At 28.1% G+C, this 18909-nt stretch overlaps 1 protein-coding gene across 2 annotated transcripts in view; it reads left to right on the forward strand.

Annotated features, from left to right (window-relative positions):
* LOC136977464 (uncharacterized) overlaps window positions 1–18909 on the forward strand; it is a 60618-nt gene that overhangs the window by 39779 nt on the left and 1930 nt on the right. The window contains exons 11-15 of one of the 2 annotated variants that reach the window (XM_067272956.1): window positions 1128–5270; window positions 13526–13590; window positions 13801–13903; window positions 16117–16211; window positions 16336–16396. In XM_067272956.1, the coding sequence (XP_067129057.1) occupies window positions 1128–5270; window positions 13526–13590; window positions 13801–13903; window positions 16117–16211; window positions 16336–16396 (4467 nt within the window). The remainder of the gene's footprint in view (window positions 1–1127; window positions 5271–13525; window positions 13591–13800; window positions 13904–16116; window positions 16212–16335; window positions 16397–18909) is intronic. The other variant, XM_067272957.1, reaches the window with a different exon arrangement.

The following is an 18909-nucleotide window of genomic DNA, read 5'->3' on the forward strand; positions in this document are numbered from 1 at the left end:
TATTCTCACTGTTATACAACAAACTTCTGGAATCTATTCTCTCATCTTGGCAATGAGTTCCTTATTTTAAGCTGAAATTAGATGTTCAGACGTGTTATCATCATTGAGAGTTTCCTGGCGACATTTGAAATGATCAAACCACCTGAATATTTGTGCATGAGATAAACACATATCCATATCACCATATACAGTACTTGCTATATCACTGTTTCAGATCACTTTTTCAAGTTTAAAACAGAATTTGATATTCACTATCTGCTCAATAGTGCTTTTGTGATAATGCTTTTACACTATCCTAGCAAAATAGGAGCAGATTTACTGCCATGCAATATCGCCAGACTACAGATTATGGAATGCACATGCGTCTTACTACATGGTATTTGTGTATTGGTCAGTACAACATCTATCTCATTACTTAATTGTTGGCTTTGTAAAACTTTTGAAAGTTGAAAATAATGAATAAGTACATCCTATAATGTTTCTTAAACATTTTTGAAATCATTAAGAATCTTTTAATTTCTTCTTTGAGTAACAAAAATTTTTGTTAAAGACTGAACAGTAAAATGGTTATTTTGTATGTATAAAAGTATATAATCTCAAGGCACTTTTGTGAGAAAACTCAACTTGTAACATTTCTCAAATAGTTCAGGACTAGAGCAAATAATTAGATATTAGAAGTAGGTATTAGGTACTATCTCTTATTAAATTTAATAATTATAATTAAATTAATATTTATTAAATAATTTAGAATATTCTGAAAGGAAAGAATTGGTCCAGCGTGGGACTCTAACCCACAACTACCGCTTATCTTGCAGATGCATTGCCAGTTAAAATTTCCTATGTTAATATTATTACTTTATAGAATAAATAAAGTTAACAAAATTAATTTTACATTAGTAGTCATGTAAGAATATAAATATAAAATATATTTGAGTTTTGATTGGAAATAACTATAGAAGTATAGAATTTTATACTGAAAATAATTTATAATGTGATAATTCATTATTGTTGTATTTCATATTCCTTTATTATTAATGATTATAAAAATTTTTATCTAATGTCTATATACTTTCAATGGTAATAAGAATTACTACAGTTAGTTAAATAATTATAATATTTATTTTAAGCTGAGAAAAGAAACCACCAAGAATTTGAACAGGATAAAAATGAATTTGAAAATGGTCAACAAAAAAGTCCAGCTAAGTATTTTTCTCAAGAATCAAAGAATGAAGATAAAGAAAAATCTCAAAAAAACCTTGCTGTTGTTGGGAATTCACAAAGATTTTGGAATCAACCAGAAAACAGTATGAATGCTCAACAAAATTTGATAGAAGACAGATGTCAAGATTCTGAAGATGACTCAGGCCAGTTATCAAGAAGAAATTCACAAATTTTGCTTAAGTTAAAAAGAGAAGAAAGTGTTAAAAGATTAATTTCAGGATGGAATAAAGTAACTGAACATTCAGATAATAAAAGTGTATCTATTAAACAATCAGAACTTAAGTCAAAAACTATTACAGTACAGAATAGTAATATAATTTTGCACAATAAAGATAATTCAGTTGGTTTGAATCAAAATTCAAAGCACACCAATGAAGTTAAAGATTGTCTTCAACAAGAATCTTCACAAAAATCAATGGCAAAAGAAAAAAGTGCATCAGTCAGTGCTCCTCCTTTACAAGAAACAAGTAATGGAACAGTTAATCTAAATTCTGAGGAAAATTTTTCTACAGTTTTGGATGTTGATTCTTATGAAGGAAATTCTTACAGAAAGGCAGCTAGTGAAGAAAGACATTTGCAGGGAAAACTTATTGGCAAAGCTACAGTTATTAGACGTCCTAGTATAGCAAAATTAAAAGCCTTATTTGAAAAATCACTTAATGTTGAATCTGATTCTAATATTGGATTACAAACGCCTCAGAGACGGCATCCTCTTTTTAGAAGTCACAGTCATCACCTCAGTAGAGAATTTCGACCACAGCAAGAAAGAGAAACAGTTCTTAGGATGGTTGCTCGGAAACTATTGCGTTCTCCATTAAGAGAATTGCAGCACAGCAGACAAAATGATTCAAAAAATTCATATTCAGAAACACCAATGTCTGCAGCTGCAGAAATTGAATGCTTGACTTTGTTATGTTCAGAAGAAAAAAGTGCATCTCAGATACAAGAATTAAGTAAAGCAGTTAAAACTTTGAGTTTTGAATCTTCTGAAGATAAATTAATTTTGGAGGAGCTTTGTAAAAAACACTCTCTTCGAAATGTGTCTGAAAATTCATTTCAAAATGAAATTACTGGTAAGCAAACAGATTCTGGTCATACAGAAGAATGCTTGCAAGTTTTAAATGATAAAACTGAATCTGTTCCAAAAAGCAAAGAAACTTCTAAAGAAATAGAGAAATATTCTACATCTCACAAAAAATTATCACGTTTAAATGAAAAAGGAAATACTCTAATTGAGAATTCATTTACTTCTAATTATATAACCAAATCATCTGTAACAAAAACTAATGCAGTTTATACACCAAATGTTCCAGAACTACCAGTGAAGAAAAAACCATTGCAGCAATTTGGATCACCAAACCAAAGAGGAACAAATTGGATCAATAATGAAAAAGATGATAATTTTGAAAGAACTTGCACAACTCACAAGAATGAATCAGTTTTAAAGGACAAAGGTGAGCTTTCACTTGATGGTTCAGGTGATTATGTGGTGCTTCGTACTAGAGATCCCACAATTGATGTAGCTTTTTCTCGTAAACGATCACAAGAAGAGGGTATCTATGGAACTATCAAACATCAGTCTGTAAATAGGGATCCCAAAACTGAAGAATACATTCCATGCTATGCCAAACCTGTTACTGTTCCAATATCTAATATGGCACAGTCAGACAATGTTTCAGCAACGAGATCAAATGATATGCAAAAACAATATCAGGTAAAAGATTTACAGAATAAATACTCAAATTCAACACATTGTACAGATATAGAAAAAAAATGTGCAGATTTTTGTGATGAGAACAATTTTGGTAAGATAAACAATAGAGACTGTGTAGAACAAAGAAACAACATTTTTACATATGACAAAGGTAATCAGATAAATAAGTTGTCTTCATCTAAAATTGCACATTCCGTAAAAGCTACAGATATAATTCACAATCCAAATAATGTTCAGTACACAAACATTAATGTTACAACTAAGAAAAATATAGCTCAGATTGAAAATATTTTGAATCATCATCCAAGAGGAGCCATTTTAGATTTAACATCAAGAAAGTCATATATTTTAAGTGATTCTCATGCTGTTGGAGAAAATAATGAAAGTACATCATCTAATGCTGTATGTGCTTTAAAAAATTCACCCGAGAAAGCTTGTCTTCCGGTAAATTCTAAATTAAAATATGAACAGCTGTGGTCACCTCAAAATAATATTCCAGAAATGATAAATAAATCTGATGTTGAAAATAAGCAAGAAGCAAAATCTTACAATAATAATTCATTAAATGAAACGCATTTAGCACACGAATGGAATAAGCAGATGTATGGAGTTCAGCATTACAGATTAAATCAAGAATCTGGAAACTCTAGAAATTTACTTTTGCATAGTCCAACACCAAAATCGAAACGTTTACATCTTCCACGAACATCAAACAAACCAAAGAATCAGCATTATAATGTATATGAAAGTCCATCTCTTGTAAATAATAAGGGTGAGAAAGATATTTATCATTGTAAACAAATTTCCACAGAAATGAGTGATTTAAAACTTGAACGACATTTAAATCATAATAATGCTGCAACTTATAATGTAATATCTGAAAATTCTCAAAATGAAGAAAAAAGTGAATCAGTTGAAACTACTACACCAAAAGAATGCTATAATAAGCAATGCCAAAATAAAGATTATAGAATAGCTTCAGAAAACAGTAGGGGAATTTATCAGTCTCCTGGAGGAAATTTAGAAAAATCTGCACAGAATCAAACATTTGATTCTTCTAATCACAATAATTCATTCCTTAATAAAACAAATAATTCAATTTCTAATAATGTTCATTCTCCTAAACATCATAGTTATGAAAGTATTTATGGTCATTTAGAACAATTTGTAAAAAGAAAGCAACAGAAATTAGATTCTGATTATGAATATGTTTATCCAGCAAACAATTCTAAATCTAGAGACCCAAAATATGAAGATGTAGTTATTAGTACTACAGATGAAACTTCTGTCAAAAAACCCTTCTCTTCACCATCTCATACAAATAATAAATGGATGAATGTTTGTGAAAATATACCAGGAAGTGAAAATTGGAAGTTAAAAAAAACTCATTCACCCCAGAATGATAAAATTCAAAATTATGCTATGGGACCTCCCAAACCACCCAGAACATTTAGTCAGATGCTTCCTGCCCAGAAAGAGAATTTTCAACTATCGACAAATGTTAAACAGCCAATTGCTTCCAATGATGGCGGTCGTTTACTTGTACCTGTTGCATCACCAAAGTCTGTTTCGAAACAATATTATAGTCAAATGCAAAATAATAGAAATGAACTCAAATCTTCTACCTGCTTTCATAAAGATTCACAGAATGTTGGTGTTCCTAATAAATCACAATCTTTATCATCGTGGCTTCAAGATTCAACATATGTTACCAATGATGGAACAGCTGTTAATAAAAATTCTTGTGCAATATATAGTTTGCCTTCACCCTCACATGAAATTCAAGTTACTTCAAATTTACACAATAGAAATCAGCCAAATTCACCCTACCATCAAAAGTTAAAAAATGTACCAATATATGCAACAGTAAGAGAACATTTTCCAGTAAGATATCAACCAGAAAAATCTCAAATTTTAAAAAATGCAAACACTTATGAAAATATTTATGATGATCAGAAAATTTATTATGGAATAAATCCTGCTCAAGCTGAAAATTACATGGGACGATCTTGTCAACAAATAGCTATGCATGGATTGAGGCATTCTCAGTCTGATGCAAGTGTATATGTTGCTCTTCGATCAATGAGACCAATGAACAATGATTCTGTAGACATGAGACCTCAACTTCCATCTTACAATGAAGCTGTAAGACCTAGAAGGGTTGGCGAACTTAATAATGTAAACAGAAGTAAATTAGATATTTCATACGGAATGGAACAAAGGAGATGTCGTGATGATATGGACATCAGACCATCAGCAGTTTCCAGGTTGAAGCAGGAAGCACATGCTCGTAGGAGTATGGTTGAGTGGGATCTAGGAATGACTGTAGCTCCTGGTAAGTTTTAAAAAGTATTTCTTTCTAATTCATATTCTATATTAAAATAATGAAAAATGATACTAAGTTGTAAACATTTTAAATGTGTGAATTATAAATAGCAAAATTTGATAAAACTTTTTTAATGATAAAATAATAACTTTTGTTTCTTTTTATAAGAATTTTTTTAACTTATAGGCTAGTGTTTGTTTAGTTGCAAACATAAAGCAGTTTTAATACAATTTAATGTTGAAATTTATCTTATACCATTTATAAATTTTATAAATGTTATTTTATTTCATTTATAAACTATATCAGTTAATATTTTATGGAAGTTTTACCTAATTAAATTATTTGTTTCCAAAGTTTTATAAATGCAATTATATAAATAATAATACTTTGTTGTTGTTATTGTTTGTAAGTATATTGTAATCCAACTATTTTATGCAACACAAAGAGCTTCTACACCCATAACATAGGACCAACTTTAAATTACTGGAAATTAGACTTAATATGAAAATTATCACCTTTAATTGTCCAGCACAAATGTTTTAACAAAAATAAAAACGTTTCCGATCGTTTTCAACGGTCATCTTCAGTTACAACTCAAATTAAAAAAGAACGATAAAATAGAATTAAATACGAAAATAATAAAATGCGCATGCGCAACTATAAATACAATTAAAACATTTGTGCTGGACAATTAAAGGTGATAATTTTCATAACATAGGACTATAAAAGACTGGAGAAATGAGCAGAAGACAATAACATTGTTTTTATGCACTATGATAAGAATAATTTATCAGTTTTTATGAGAAGAAGTAACTAATGGCACAAAACAGAACTTAAAACAGACAGGTTCCATTCAGTTAAATAATGATCCTACTAAAGCATTGTAGAATAAAATGCTGCTAGTAAGAGCAAACTTCCTAACTTAGCTTTTAAACTCCCTAATAGGGTGATAGCACCCAGACTGTCTGGAAGGGTCAAATTACACAAAAACCAAGCTGACCACTTAGACCAACATTAGAGAAAATGCAAGCACCAGCGTTACTATGGAATAAAGTTGCATACTTTACTCAGTAATACAGTATTTTTTCCACTACACTATGAAAAACCCTATTATATGTGGAAGTAGCTCAGGATGATAATATCACTCAAGGATTATGTTAATCTTTCCCTCCATTAGAATAGAAGCAGCATAGCATTAATTATACTTACAGCAAACCTGACTATATATTGGAAAGTCTATGGCAGTCATATCACAGGAACTGTCATTCTAACAATTAAAGTATTTCAAGCTTCACTCTCTGTGCAGGCAGCTATCAAAATGTGATTTGTTTTTCTGAGAATATTCTTGAATGATTTATGTCAGTTTTTTGCACTTTTTAAGTGAAATGTAACATGTAACAAAATGTATTCAACATCAGAAATTATATCTGTTGTTTTAGTCTACTGATTAGAACACACCATATTGCTTAACTACCGAGGAACCCAATAGCTGATTGGTTCGTAACTAACTATGAATACATCTTTGCAATTGTATTCATAGTTAGTTACAATGTCCAAATGTCAAAATGACTTTACAATGTCCAAATGACTTTGAATGGGCATCCAATAAATCAATAATGTATAATTGGTGAAACTGAAACTGCCACTTGGTCTTGGAAACTTTTTTGTAAACATGTAGTATGATGGAAGATTTTAAATTAAGCAATATTTTTGCATTGTACACATATTTTGAATTATCCAAACTAAAATATATGCAAAATCCTATTCTCTTGATCAGGGACTAGACTTGAATTTGAATTATCCAATATTGAAATAATGAGGTTTTACTGTATATGATTAGGTTTGTTGCAAGTGTGGTAATTTGCATCAAAAGAAATGTAAGTATTGATAAATATAAATTGGTGGCAGATTTTTTTGAATAATGTGCAACTCATATTTCACATGAAATAAAAAACATTTATAAATAGATGGGAGTGCCAATGTGCTCACCAGCCTCAGGTAATTTAATGGAAATAATGATATTGAGTAGAAGTGGCAGCGTTAAAGAAATACAGAAATGATATCAAACTAATTTACAGATATGTAGATGATTTAATAATGATTTGGAAGAATGACAGCTCAATAGAAGATTTTGTCAGCAGTTAGATTAACAGCAATTAGATGGGCATTAATCTCAAAATAGATCAAAAGAGCTCATCAGAATTGAATTTTTTAGAAATTAGTTTGTGGTAAATACCCTATATGCAATATTGTACCCAAAGTGTACAGAAAACCAGGTAGCATCAATTTGTATATTTACTGGATTTCCAATGATTTGTTAGTTTATATATTTATTAGCAGCATTTTGAACCCTACTAAAAACAGCAGTCACTTATTCAACGTTTCCTTGGCACAAAAAGCAAGAAATCAGTTTAATTGTCCATTCTGCTTGTATGCATGGTGACCTGCAGGTTATATAAGGATTAGTTGAAGCCTGCCTAAACCAAGTGGATAAACATAATGAACTATATATGTGATTTTTTTTGTGTATTTTTTGTGTGTGTGTATTATATGTGTATTTAAAAAAAAGAAAAAGTATTATTGTGATAGCGGCAAAACACCAGAGGACATTTTACCATTTTTGCATGTTTGTTGCAGAGGCAGTAGCCTATAAAGAAAGGTGGTCTTTGTAATTTTTGTAATTTTCGATGGACTACTTACTGATGGTGTGAAACGATGAAAGGAAAAGGCAACGACAAAGGTCTTATCTTTGTGAATGCTCTGTATTTTTACATTTATTAAATATATATGTGATATTGAAATAGGTTAGAAGGAAATAAAAAAGTGGTGGTTAGTTACTGATAAAACTGTAGCAGATATGATAGCACCTTTAACAATAAAATATGGCATCCAACTTGGGCGTAGGAGGTTGTCCTTCATCGTATAGATGGTTAGATATCACAAAGAACCAGTGCAGGAAGTTAAAAACCAGGAATTTACATGATCACATTAAACAGAGATCAAATTTTTTTATGTAGGATTTTAAAAATTATATCAGGCTTGGTCCACTTATAATGGGATATAATTAATTTTTCATGAGTCCAAATTATCAATGCTCTACCACACATTTTTTATATATATGTTTGTTAATCTATTCTTATAAAATTACTAGCTGACCCGGCAAATGTTGTTTGCCATATAAATTATTTCTAGGTAATTTCTAGTGTAGACAAAAAATAACTAACTTATTGTAAGTGTGTAAGGATGTGGTATATGCGTGAAATAGGCATGGAGCGCTGTGAACAATGAGGGAATATAAAAATAACAAATGCCAAACATTATTATTTTTAAGTTATTATAATTTATTCCTTAAAATTATATATCATTAATTAATTATGACAGTAACACTAACAAACAATATCAATTTCTTAATGCTATAGCGTGAACAATATTTTTTGTTAGCCCATCTTTAGCTAACACAAACTGGATGGTTTACCCACTCGAGAGCATGCCACGTATAATTGTCCGTGTGAAAAACATGGCGTGCTCAAATCTAAGCCACAAATAGACATCGTTTGGCCTTGGGATTTGTTGATAGTCATTGCAAATGCCAATCTAATTGGAAACTGAATACAAAAAAGACGATAATTGATCAGTTATTGAGCGGGATGAAAAATGATTAAATTACTAAAATGGCTATTAAAAAATAGGGGTTGGTGATAAAAGGGTAAAAATTTAGGGTTGTATGTATTTTTTAATGCCACATTATAGAAAAATAAAAACAAAAAATTTTGCTCAAAAATTAAAAAAAAATGTTAAGGGTCAACAACCCTTATCACTTAGGGGTATGAAAAATAGATAGTAGCCGATTCTCAGACCTACTGAATATGCATATAAAATTTGGTAAAAATCGGTAAAGCCGTTTCGGAGGAGTAAGGTGACTAACATTGTGACACGAGAATTTTATATATAAGATGCTGCAAAACAGTTACCATATTTTTTGGCATAAAGACAGAATACTTAGGTAAAAGTATTTTATATTTTATATACTTGGCTGTGTGTGTCTTTGACAGTCAGGCACAAAATATTTTTACTGTATTCTAGTTTAAAAATAATAATAAAAACAATAATTGTTTAATTAAACAATAGCATTTAATTCAAGACTTCAGCTAGATGGAGATTACCTGTACTGAAAACCATTTGGGGAATTCATTAGCCTATGGAAGGCCACAATTTCACATATAAGATAGAGCTTTTTTTTTCTGAACAAAACTTGCCTTATATGCTTTAAAATACAGTATATTTATTTATTGTACAGTAATTGATAGGGTTTCTCATTTTCCAGTCTTTTGTTTGTCCCAGGATTCCGGGAAAAAGTGAACTGTTTCCCAGGAAATCTCTGGATATAATTAATTATTTTTAAGATATAAAATAAATCTTAAAATCGAATGATATAATTATTTTTCATTTTTAGGTAACTTAATACACATCCTGCAACCTCCCAAATAATAATAATAATAATAATAATAATAATGCTGTGTAAAATACTGTATGTATGAAAAAATTACTTTTGAATTATATAGAAATTTTCACAAATAGAAGACATTAAAGTTTATTGGAAACTGCTTATAACAAAAATGCTTTTGAATTGAGTTGAAAATTTAAAGAAAAAAATAGTTAGGTCAAACTTCTAAGGTAGAAGGTAATTTTTGTTATTTAAATAAAACACAATACATAATATTATTGTAAATTTTTATAAGAAGATTTTAAAAAGCAAAGATGGTCAGTACTCCGATCACTCAATCTAGTAATTCTTCTGGGACTGCATAATATAACTAAACACCTACTCAAAAACCTTTAAATAGTACAGCCAAACTTTAACATTTCAAACGTTTTCGGTCTTGTTCAAAGACCTTTCTCAAGAAAAGAAAAACGTAAAATTAAAACATAGTATGAATCCTAGATTCGTACTCCGTTTCGTACTCGTGTTTACTCAATCTGGTTCTTATTTTACTAATGAGAAGTCCTGCTACCAAGAATGCCCTTTCCAATTCAATTGATGTGAGTGGAATCATCTTTAATGCATTTAAGAGAAGACAGATTTCATGTGTTTTTTCACCTGTAGCCTGGAAGATTTCTAGTTCATTTTCAAGATGCGTTACAGTACTTATTTTGTCGTCTAGTATTCTTGATTTGTCTACCTTGACTGCTTTAATAACTGCATCAAGCTTATAGACCGATAATTTGGCAGTTCGTTTGTTTTTAATAATCAGGTTATGAAGAAAAACTTCATATTTGCATACTTCATACTCATTTGTATCCTGGTGCAATTTGCACAATCTGGCATAATGCAGTTATTAAAGCTACTGGGAATGGTTAAAAATTAAGATAGCATCGGCGCAATTATTCAAGATATTAGAAGTTCCAACAAGTAAAGAATTTTTAGGGCCCCGCCACAAATAGGCTACATATTGATTATTGACAATCTGACATGCCATAACAAGCAAAACTTTAAAAAACTAATAAGCAGGCTTAAAAATAATAAATACAATAGTATTTTGACAATTTATGAGTTAATTATACTTTCTATTAATAAAATTTCATCAACTTTAACACAAAATAAGAATAAAGTAAATTTTTAAGAAATTTGCAGGATTTTCTGGGATAAGAAGAATTTCCCATGTTAAAAAATAGCTGATATTCCAGGTTTTCCATTGGAGAAACCTTATTAATTGATGTTCTGTGTTACTTCTCTTTGGTAAAGACAATAAGGCATAAATTAGCTAGAAGCATATATCAGTATCATAACAAAAAATAATTTTATTTGCATTTATTTTATAAATTAGTTTTGCTTCTCTTTGGCACAATTTGCATGTAATTGAAATTGATTGGGATGCAACAAAGCAATTTTTAAAATAAAAACATAACCTAGATATTACCATTGACATAAAGAGCTTGTTTCATTTCCTCATTTTCTTCTTCTCTTACCTATACATGCTCTTTTTACTGTGCTACATTCAAAAACAAAGACTACTTGTTGTCTCAAACAGCAAATGTTAACAATCCATAAAATCTCAGTGGTAGTTAAAAGATTTTGTGGTAGAAGTATGGAATTTATATTTTCATGGAAATTACAAATTGTTTTTGCATTTTAACAAAACTATATTATCCACAATCAACAAAAAAACAAAAGATGCCACAATTGGCCTGTTGGCCTTGTGTAATCTTCATAATTAGAATTAACAATGTAATATTATGATAGTGGCAAAGAACACCGAAGGACACTCCACCTGTTTTTATATTTTTACACTTTTTTTTGCGGAGGCAGTAGCCTAAAAAGGAAGGTCTGTCCCCATAACTTTGTGAATTTTAAGGATTGCTGATGGTGTAACGGTGAAAAGAAGGACTAAAGCAAAGTGTTTACCTGTGTGAAAAAGTCACGTTTATATTTTTATTTATTAAATTAACAAATTTTTATTTATAAATTAAAGGAATTGCATGCCATAAAACAAAATTCACTGAGAGTCCTGAAGGGGTTTCATGAAAACAACTTCAAAACATGTTTTTAAGGATTGGAAAAAAATGTTGGCATAAGTGCATTGCAATGGGAGGGAATTACTTTGAAAGGGACAAAATAAATTTTGATGAGTAAATTGAAATCTTGTGTTTTATTGAACCATTTCTGATACTTTTTGATCACAAGTGGAAAGATTTTGGACTGATCAGAAACAAAAAGTTTGTCAAAATAGATGGAACGCAAAGTCAATCTCTGTGCTCAAAACTTGGATTAAAATACTCTGAGTTTGACAGTAATTATTTTTGGAAACTTTTTGTTAATGACAAATGTGAAATTTCTGTCACTGTTACTTATGGACCTTTTTCTGTGATTAAATAATTTTGAATTAAGTCACTGTCTTTATTACGTTTTGAATTATGCTTATTTGTTTCTCATTAGTACAAATGTTTAGTGTAGCCCGTTTTATATCTTATATAATTTCAAAGTTTTTACATTTTACTACAGAATAATTACTTCAAATTAATTATTGATAACAACTGTTGTAATGAATTATTTATATCTGAATAATAAGATGTTTTGGGTGAAATGTAATGATAATATTATATGACATAGAAAAAATTGAAAATAAAAAAATGATTGAGGTGGAAATAACAAATACTATGCAGAGGAAAAATTAAACAAATTTACTGAATGGAACAGTTGTTACAAGGTATAGTATACTTGGGGCTATGAGTTATAACTTGTCTTCAGGAGGCTGAGACTCAAAAGAGTTTAAGAACCATTGGCCCAGAACATAGCACATTGATATTCTGTTGTGTTACATTATACAATTAGATTCATTTTATGATAATTTTTTTGTTAAAGTTTATTTAGGAACAACTGTTGTAAAGCAAGAGTTACCTCTATCTATTTTTTCAATCGTGATATTTTATTTCAACTTCAATTGCAACATCTTTATTTATTGTGGAATATATCAGAGGATCAAAGTCTTACTATTTTAAATTCTTTGTAATGCATTAAATATTTGAAAACATTCTCTGTTATATTAGAATTAAGTTTGTAAACAAATTATGTATTTACCGTGAATTGTATTTTTGATAAGACTGGTTATGATTCATAAATACAAAATTATTATTTAAACTTATGAACGAAAATACTTGTGGAAACATTTCATTTGGAAACATAGCATTTGCAATAGTGTAAATGGATGAATCAAAGGATTAAGTAATATTTTATTAATGAATACGATTGAAATTAAAAATGTAAAAAGCAATCGTATACAAGTACATTATAATCTAATAAATATTTATCATATGAGGAGTAGGATGACATTCCTATTAGCTTTGATATCTTTATATATACAGTTATTGTGAAATGATCTTTTAGTAATATTTTATTTATTTACAATATGTAAGAAGTTTGTTTAAAATAAAAATTCTGCAAACTATCTTATATATAAGAGAGTTTTTTTCATAGTATGTTATATTGTATTAAGTTTAAAATGATAATTGGAACTAAATTGATCATTTTCATCACATATTTTATCTTGTAGGCCTATTACAAAAAGTTCTAGGAAAAAAATTACATTACTTTTAATTTTGAATTTTTTTTGATCAGAATTTAATTAGTTTTTCAGATGTATACAATGACATTAAAATAAATTGAATATATAGTAATATTAATATTCCTGTTTTATTAATGATGACAATAATTAAAATGTTTTTAAAATGTGAATTCTAATATACATTGATTTTTTTTTTTTTTTCAGATTCTCAGGATACTGCAGATATGGCAGAATATTCTCAAGTTATTAGGAAGCCAGGAGTTAAAAAAGTAATTTTTAATATTTTATTATTCATTTTCATTATCATCATCAGTCAGTTTTTACTTTAGTCACATCCTTTTTAACAGGAAATAATGCTGTCTGTTTTAGTTTCATAATAATAGTTACATGTAATTAGTTTTTAATTGTATACAAATAGTTTTAGTTTATGTATTTTAGTAATATATATATATTATTTAATCTGAATTATAATAAAATAGATGAACACAAGAACAGAAAAGATGCAAAAAGATGATTTACCTCCAACAGTCCCACAAAAGACAAGAGGAGCATATGAAATGCCAGATGCAAATCAAGCTAAAGGTTGGTTATAAAATAAAATTTTAATTATTTATTTGCATCAAAATGATTAAATTTGATTTAACATTGATCGATTTTTTTTCATAGGTAAACATATAGTTTGATAAATCGAAATTAAGATAGATGAATATTATAAAATTTATCAAATGTTAAAAATTTAACAGGCATTATTTTCATTTTATAGAGAGACATATATTATTAAGAAATTATTCATTATATGAAAAATGAATTGTTGATTTGAATGCAAAACAAGTTTTATGCTTGTATTTGTAAATCAATACTTTCATAAATTTATGAAATCAGTTATTTTATAAATGTGCTTTTAGTAAAAAAATAAGTGTAATAAAATTAATTATAAATTACTTTAATAAAAATTGTTTTAAATTTTGTATATGGTACTTTGTGATAAATGACTGCAATACCACTGTGATCAAAAAGTATTGGGAATGGCCAAATAAAATGCAAGATGTGAATTTATTCATTGCAATTTATTTCTTCTTCTTCAAAGTAATCCCTTCTCATGGCAATGCACGTATGCCAATGTTTTTTCCAACCTTCAAAACATGCTTTAAAGTCATTTTCATGAAACCACTTCAGGACTTGCATCTGTTTTGTTTTATTGCATTGATATAATTAGAACAGTGACCATGAAGCAATATTTTAGTCAAAGAAACAGGAAAAGTCACATGGTGACATATTAGGTGAATACATAGCTTATGGAAACATATTTATTGAATTTTTGGCCGAAAATTCAATAAATACAATTTAAAAGTAAGCATGCTGAAACAATTCAAAGCTGAAAAATAAGAATGAAAGCTGTCCTCTATATGAAACACTATTTTTATATTATTGGTCATTGAATAAATATTATCATTAATGTTGTCATGAAATATAAATAAATCAAATTAATTGATAACCAGCAGATCTGGTTGATTCATCTCTTAGATTATTGGATTAGTTTTTTTTTTTTTTTTTATAGATTTTACAAGTATTTGATATTATTATTTCTAAAAAGAAGTAAACTTTCAAACCAGCAGAATTAAAAACATGTTTTGGATATACCGAATGGTCATTTTCAAGTTCTAAACAAATTGTTAATGTGTAAAAGTTATATTCAGGAATATGTAGCAAGTGCTTGATTTTGAAATTTTTTATTTGAAGTTAAAAATTAACTACCAAGTTTTAAAATAATGTTTGTATTCCCAAATGTAATTTCTGTACATTAGAACTTTAAGTAAGAACCTGAGAATGACTGTTGAAAACAGTCAAAAATGTTTGTTTTTAAATAAATGCTGATTTTAAAATTTTAATCTTTTCATTTAGTAAAAGTAAAACAATAAACAGTATTATTGAAAGATTTATTATCTCATTCATCTAGAAATTAGATGAATCATTTGAAATGGCAGAAAATATAGTTTTGTAATATATATCAGGCACTTGCTCTTTTTTTTTATTTGGGTTATAAAGTAAATTAAAGTTCAAAAGGCAGAACAGGTTGTGAATTAAAACATTTCAGGAGCTTCTCATAAAGCATCTTACTATTTTATTTTTCATCTGTAATGTTGCTTTAAGATAAAATGGATTTAAATTTTTATCTTATGTTAAGTTATTGTATGCAACTCTGAATTTTATATTATGTTCAAATGTTCAGTAGTGATTATTAAGACAAAAAAAACTTTAATTTTTTGAGCTTTTATATTACATTATATTAATAGATTTAAATATCTAGATTTTTTTTAATAATAAAATTGAAGACAAAGTCTGCCCAAAAAGGACTATCATTTATTTTTTCTCTGTTCCAGACAATACACATTCTTGGCGACTGACCTTTCTTAGTAGGTTACTTGTCGCCAGAAGTTAAAAAAGTCCTTTTAAAAACACAAAATATATCCATCCATCATTCCTTCCTTGGGAGTGTTACTGCTTTTATCTACTAAAAACAAGTGCCGGAAAATGTAGATTTGAAGAAAGCTGCCTCCTGGTGACGATACATGTAGAATTTTCATCTGTAAATTTTCTAGATTTACAGATCTAGATCTGTAAATCTAGAAAATAACAAAATTTAGATCTAGGCCAATAGTATTGTAGATAGCATTTTGTTGTATTACAATATTTAGAACTAAATTTCTGCAACCCTACAAAGCTGCTATTTTCATAACATTACAGTAATTTTATAAAATAAAACTTAATATTATTTTCTGAAATATGTATTTTAGAAGGCCGTGAAAAAAGCAACAGAGATGGAAATGGACACAGTGGTTTTGGTGGAACAATATCTAAAGCTTTTGGAAAATTTACACTTTTTACAAAGGTAGATTCAAAATTTTATTGAATGTAAAATTGAATTAAACTTATTTTTAATTTAATTTTTAAAATATATAATTAAAGATTAAACACTTTATTTAGAGATAATATCTTTGCTTTTTTTATTACAGTTTGGATCTAGAAATGAACAAAATAATCAACCTCAAGTTTCAGGAGGAGTCGTAAATAAAGGTTGTTTTCTTACTATTTTCTATTCCATGTATTTATATAAAAATAGTCTGATTTATGCAAATTAGGATCAGTTATCCCATGAAAATATATTAAAATTTGCAGAATATACATTCTACTGATACATGAATAGTCATCAAGCTATTAATGTTTTACTTATAACAACTTTTGTTTTAGTATATAAAAATAAAGTTAACAGAAATTTTTTATAGTTAATATTTATATTTATTGAATAAGAAAGAATTATACATATATATATATATATGTATATGTATAGCTTAAAATTAACTAAAGCAAGTTGCAAAATGTAATAAGTTGTGTTAAGATTCATCAAATGAATAAGGGAAATAATTGATTTTGTTTACTTTTAAGTTTCTGTAAAAAATAATATTGATTTTACCAAATGATAATGACAAAAAGTAAAATGATGGTGAAACATCATTTCTAGTGCAACCACATTCAAAGTCATATTTTTCTTAGAATAATAATTTAAAGGTTCATTTAGAGCTGCAGATGTAAAACATGGAATAATAACTTTGGAAGACACATTCAAATTTTCTTGAAAATTAGTTAAGCAACCAACTGGAACAAAAAATTTTTAATAAGCTGACTAGGATTGCCATATGTCCTATTATTGGTAGGACAGTTTTATAATTAAAATAGATGTCTTATGTCCTAAATGAAAACTTAATTGTCCTACTTAATTTTTGAACAAAGTTTTTTGTCTACAAATGTAAAGTTATTTTAAAAAATTAAAAAGAGACACAAAGAACATTCAATTAATGTCTGAATGCACATATTAGATTTTGTGAACACAATAAAAATCTTTGTTGAGGTATAAAATTCTAAATTTAATATTAAAATTATTAGAAAATACCATAGTTATTGACTTGTAAACAATTCTAAAAGATTTTAAGCAACAACACACATCTAGAATTGAGAATAAATTTTTCAGGTATGAAGTTATGAGAAATATGAAAGATTTATCTCTATGTGAAAAGCAAAGATTTGAAAACAAATTTTTAAATTTTTATAAAAAAGCTTTGTCGCATGTGAAAAAAGATTTGATTTTGATGAAAAATCACTAATTATTGGTAATTGTCACCTAAATTTATCCAAAATAAATCATAATTTTATTAATATATTTAATTTTCTTTTATTTATTAATTCCTTTTTACTTTTCTGGAGGTTGTTATATATAAATAACAAGGAAAAGTATTGAAATCATGTCATATATGATCTTTTGCTAATCTCCATTTTTGAGACCTCTGAACCCAAATAGTGAAAGCAACAGGAAAAAATTCTAGGGATATATAATGTGTATAGTGTGAGTGTGTTGGTATCTATTTTATTTAATATTTCAGGATGGGGTAAATGATTAATAAATGAAATTTGACATGGTAGCCTGCTGTATAAGGGGCATTCATACTATTAAATTTTGGTGAGTGGGGTGATAGAGGTGTATCATGTGTCATATCTTGAGAAAAGTCGGACTTGATGTAGATTTTTGTTGTTAGCATTTACAGATTTTTTATATAAAACCCGTCACTACCCTCAAAATTAAATTTTTTGCATTTTATAATAATTAATATAAAATTTTTTATAACTGATGCCATACACAATTTTATTTATTACAATTATAATATAAATGTTATTTTAAAATAAAATTTCATAACAGCCAGGAAAGTTACACAACTTGTTGCTAGATTTTTTTTTGGTTGTGGATTTTACCTACATTTAGCATCCCAACATATGGTAATGCTAAAGCTGACATATCAAACAATGAAATAGACAAGTTTTATTTTTCTCCCATCTTAAGCTAGGTCATAACATTGGATGTAATGAATATAAATAATTATTCCAATTTTAATGGTTTGTTCTAAGGAGAATTCTAATTTTTAATTGCTAAAGAAATTTGTGGTCCATCAATAAAAAGCAATTTGTAACAGTGTACAAATAGGATGTTATATTATTAGATAAAATTTTTAATTTTTGTATTTTTTATATACTGTATATCTTGGCAGATAAGACGACCTTCAGATAAGACTAGGTATAAATTTTCAACCAAGTTTTATAGTTTTAGCATATATCTGTCCTATAAGACCACCCCCAAACTACTAATAGCCTATGAACTTCGTTTAGATCAGCGATCATCATCTGGATAATGACACTATAATGTATACAGAATTATGTCCTATTCGTAATTTTTTGAAAGAACATCAAATTTTATTTTCTTGCATCTGGCAGCACTGCCTTGCGATTGTTGCAAACATTCACATTGATTTAGGCATTCAAGTACCTTGACTATTCAAAAAACATCGTATGGCCTATTCTATTTTGTGGACATACTCTACTCTCTGCTAGTAAATAATTATGGTTTGTCCGTTTTACTATAATGGTTTTAATTCATATAAATATCAATCTAATTTTTTTTGTATCTGTCCTATAAGACGACCCCGGATTTTGGGGGTCTTTTTTTTATGATTCAACTATTGTCTTATCTGCTGAGATGTATG

Source organism: Centruroides vittatus, unplaced genomic scaffold, assembly GCF_030686945.1.
Source record: "Centruroides vittatus isolate TY-2023 unplaced genomic scaffold, ASM3068694v2 contig_459, whole genome shotgun sequence".
NCBI classification, from domain to species: Eukaryota; Metazoa; Arthropoda; class Arachnida; order Scorpiones; family Buthidae; genus Centruroides; species Centruroides vittatus.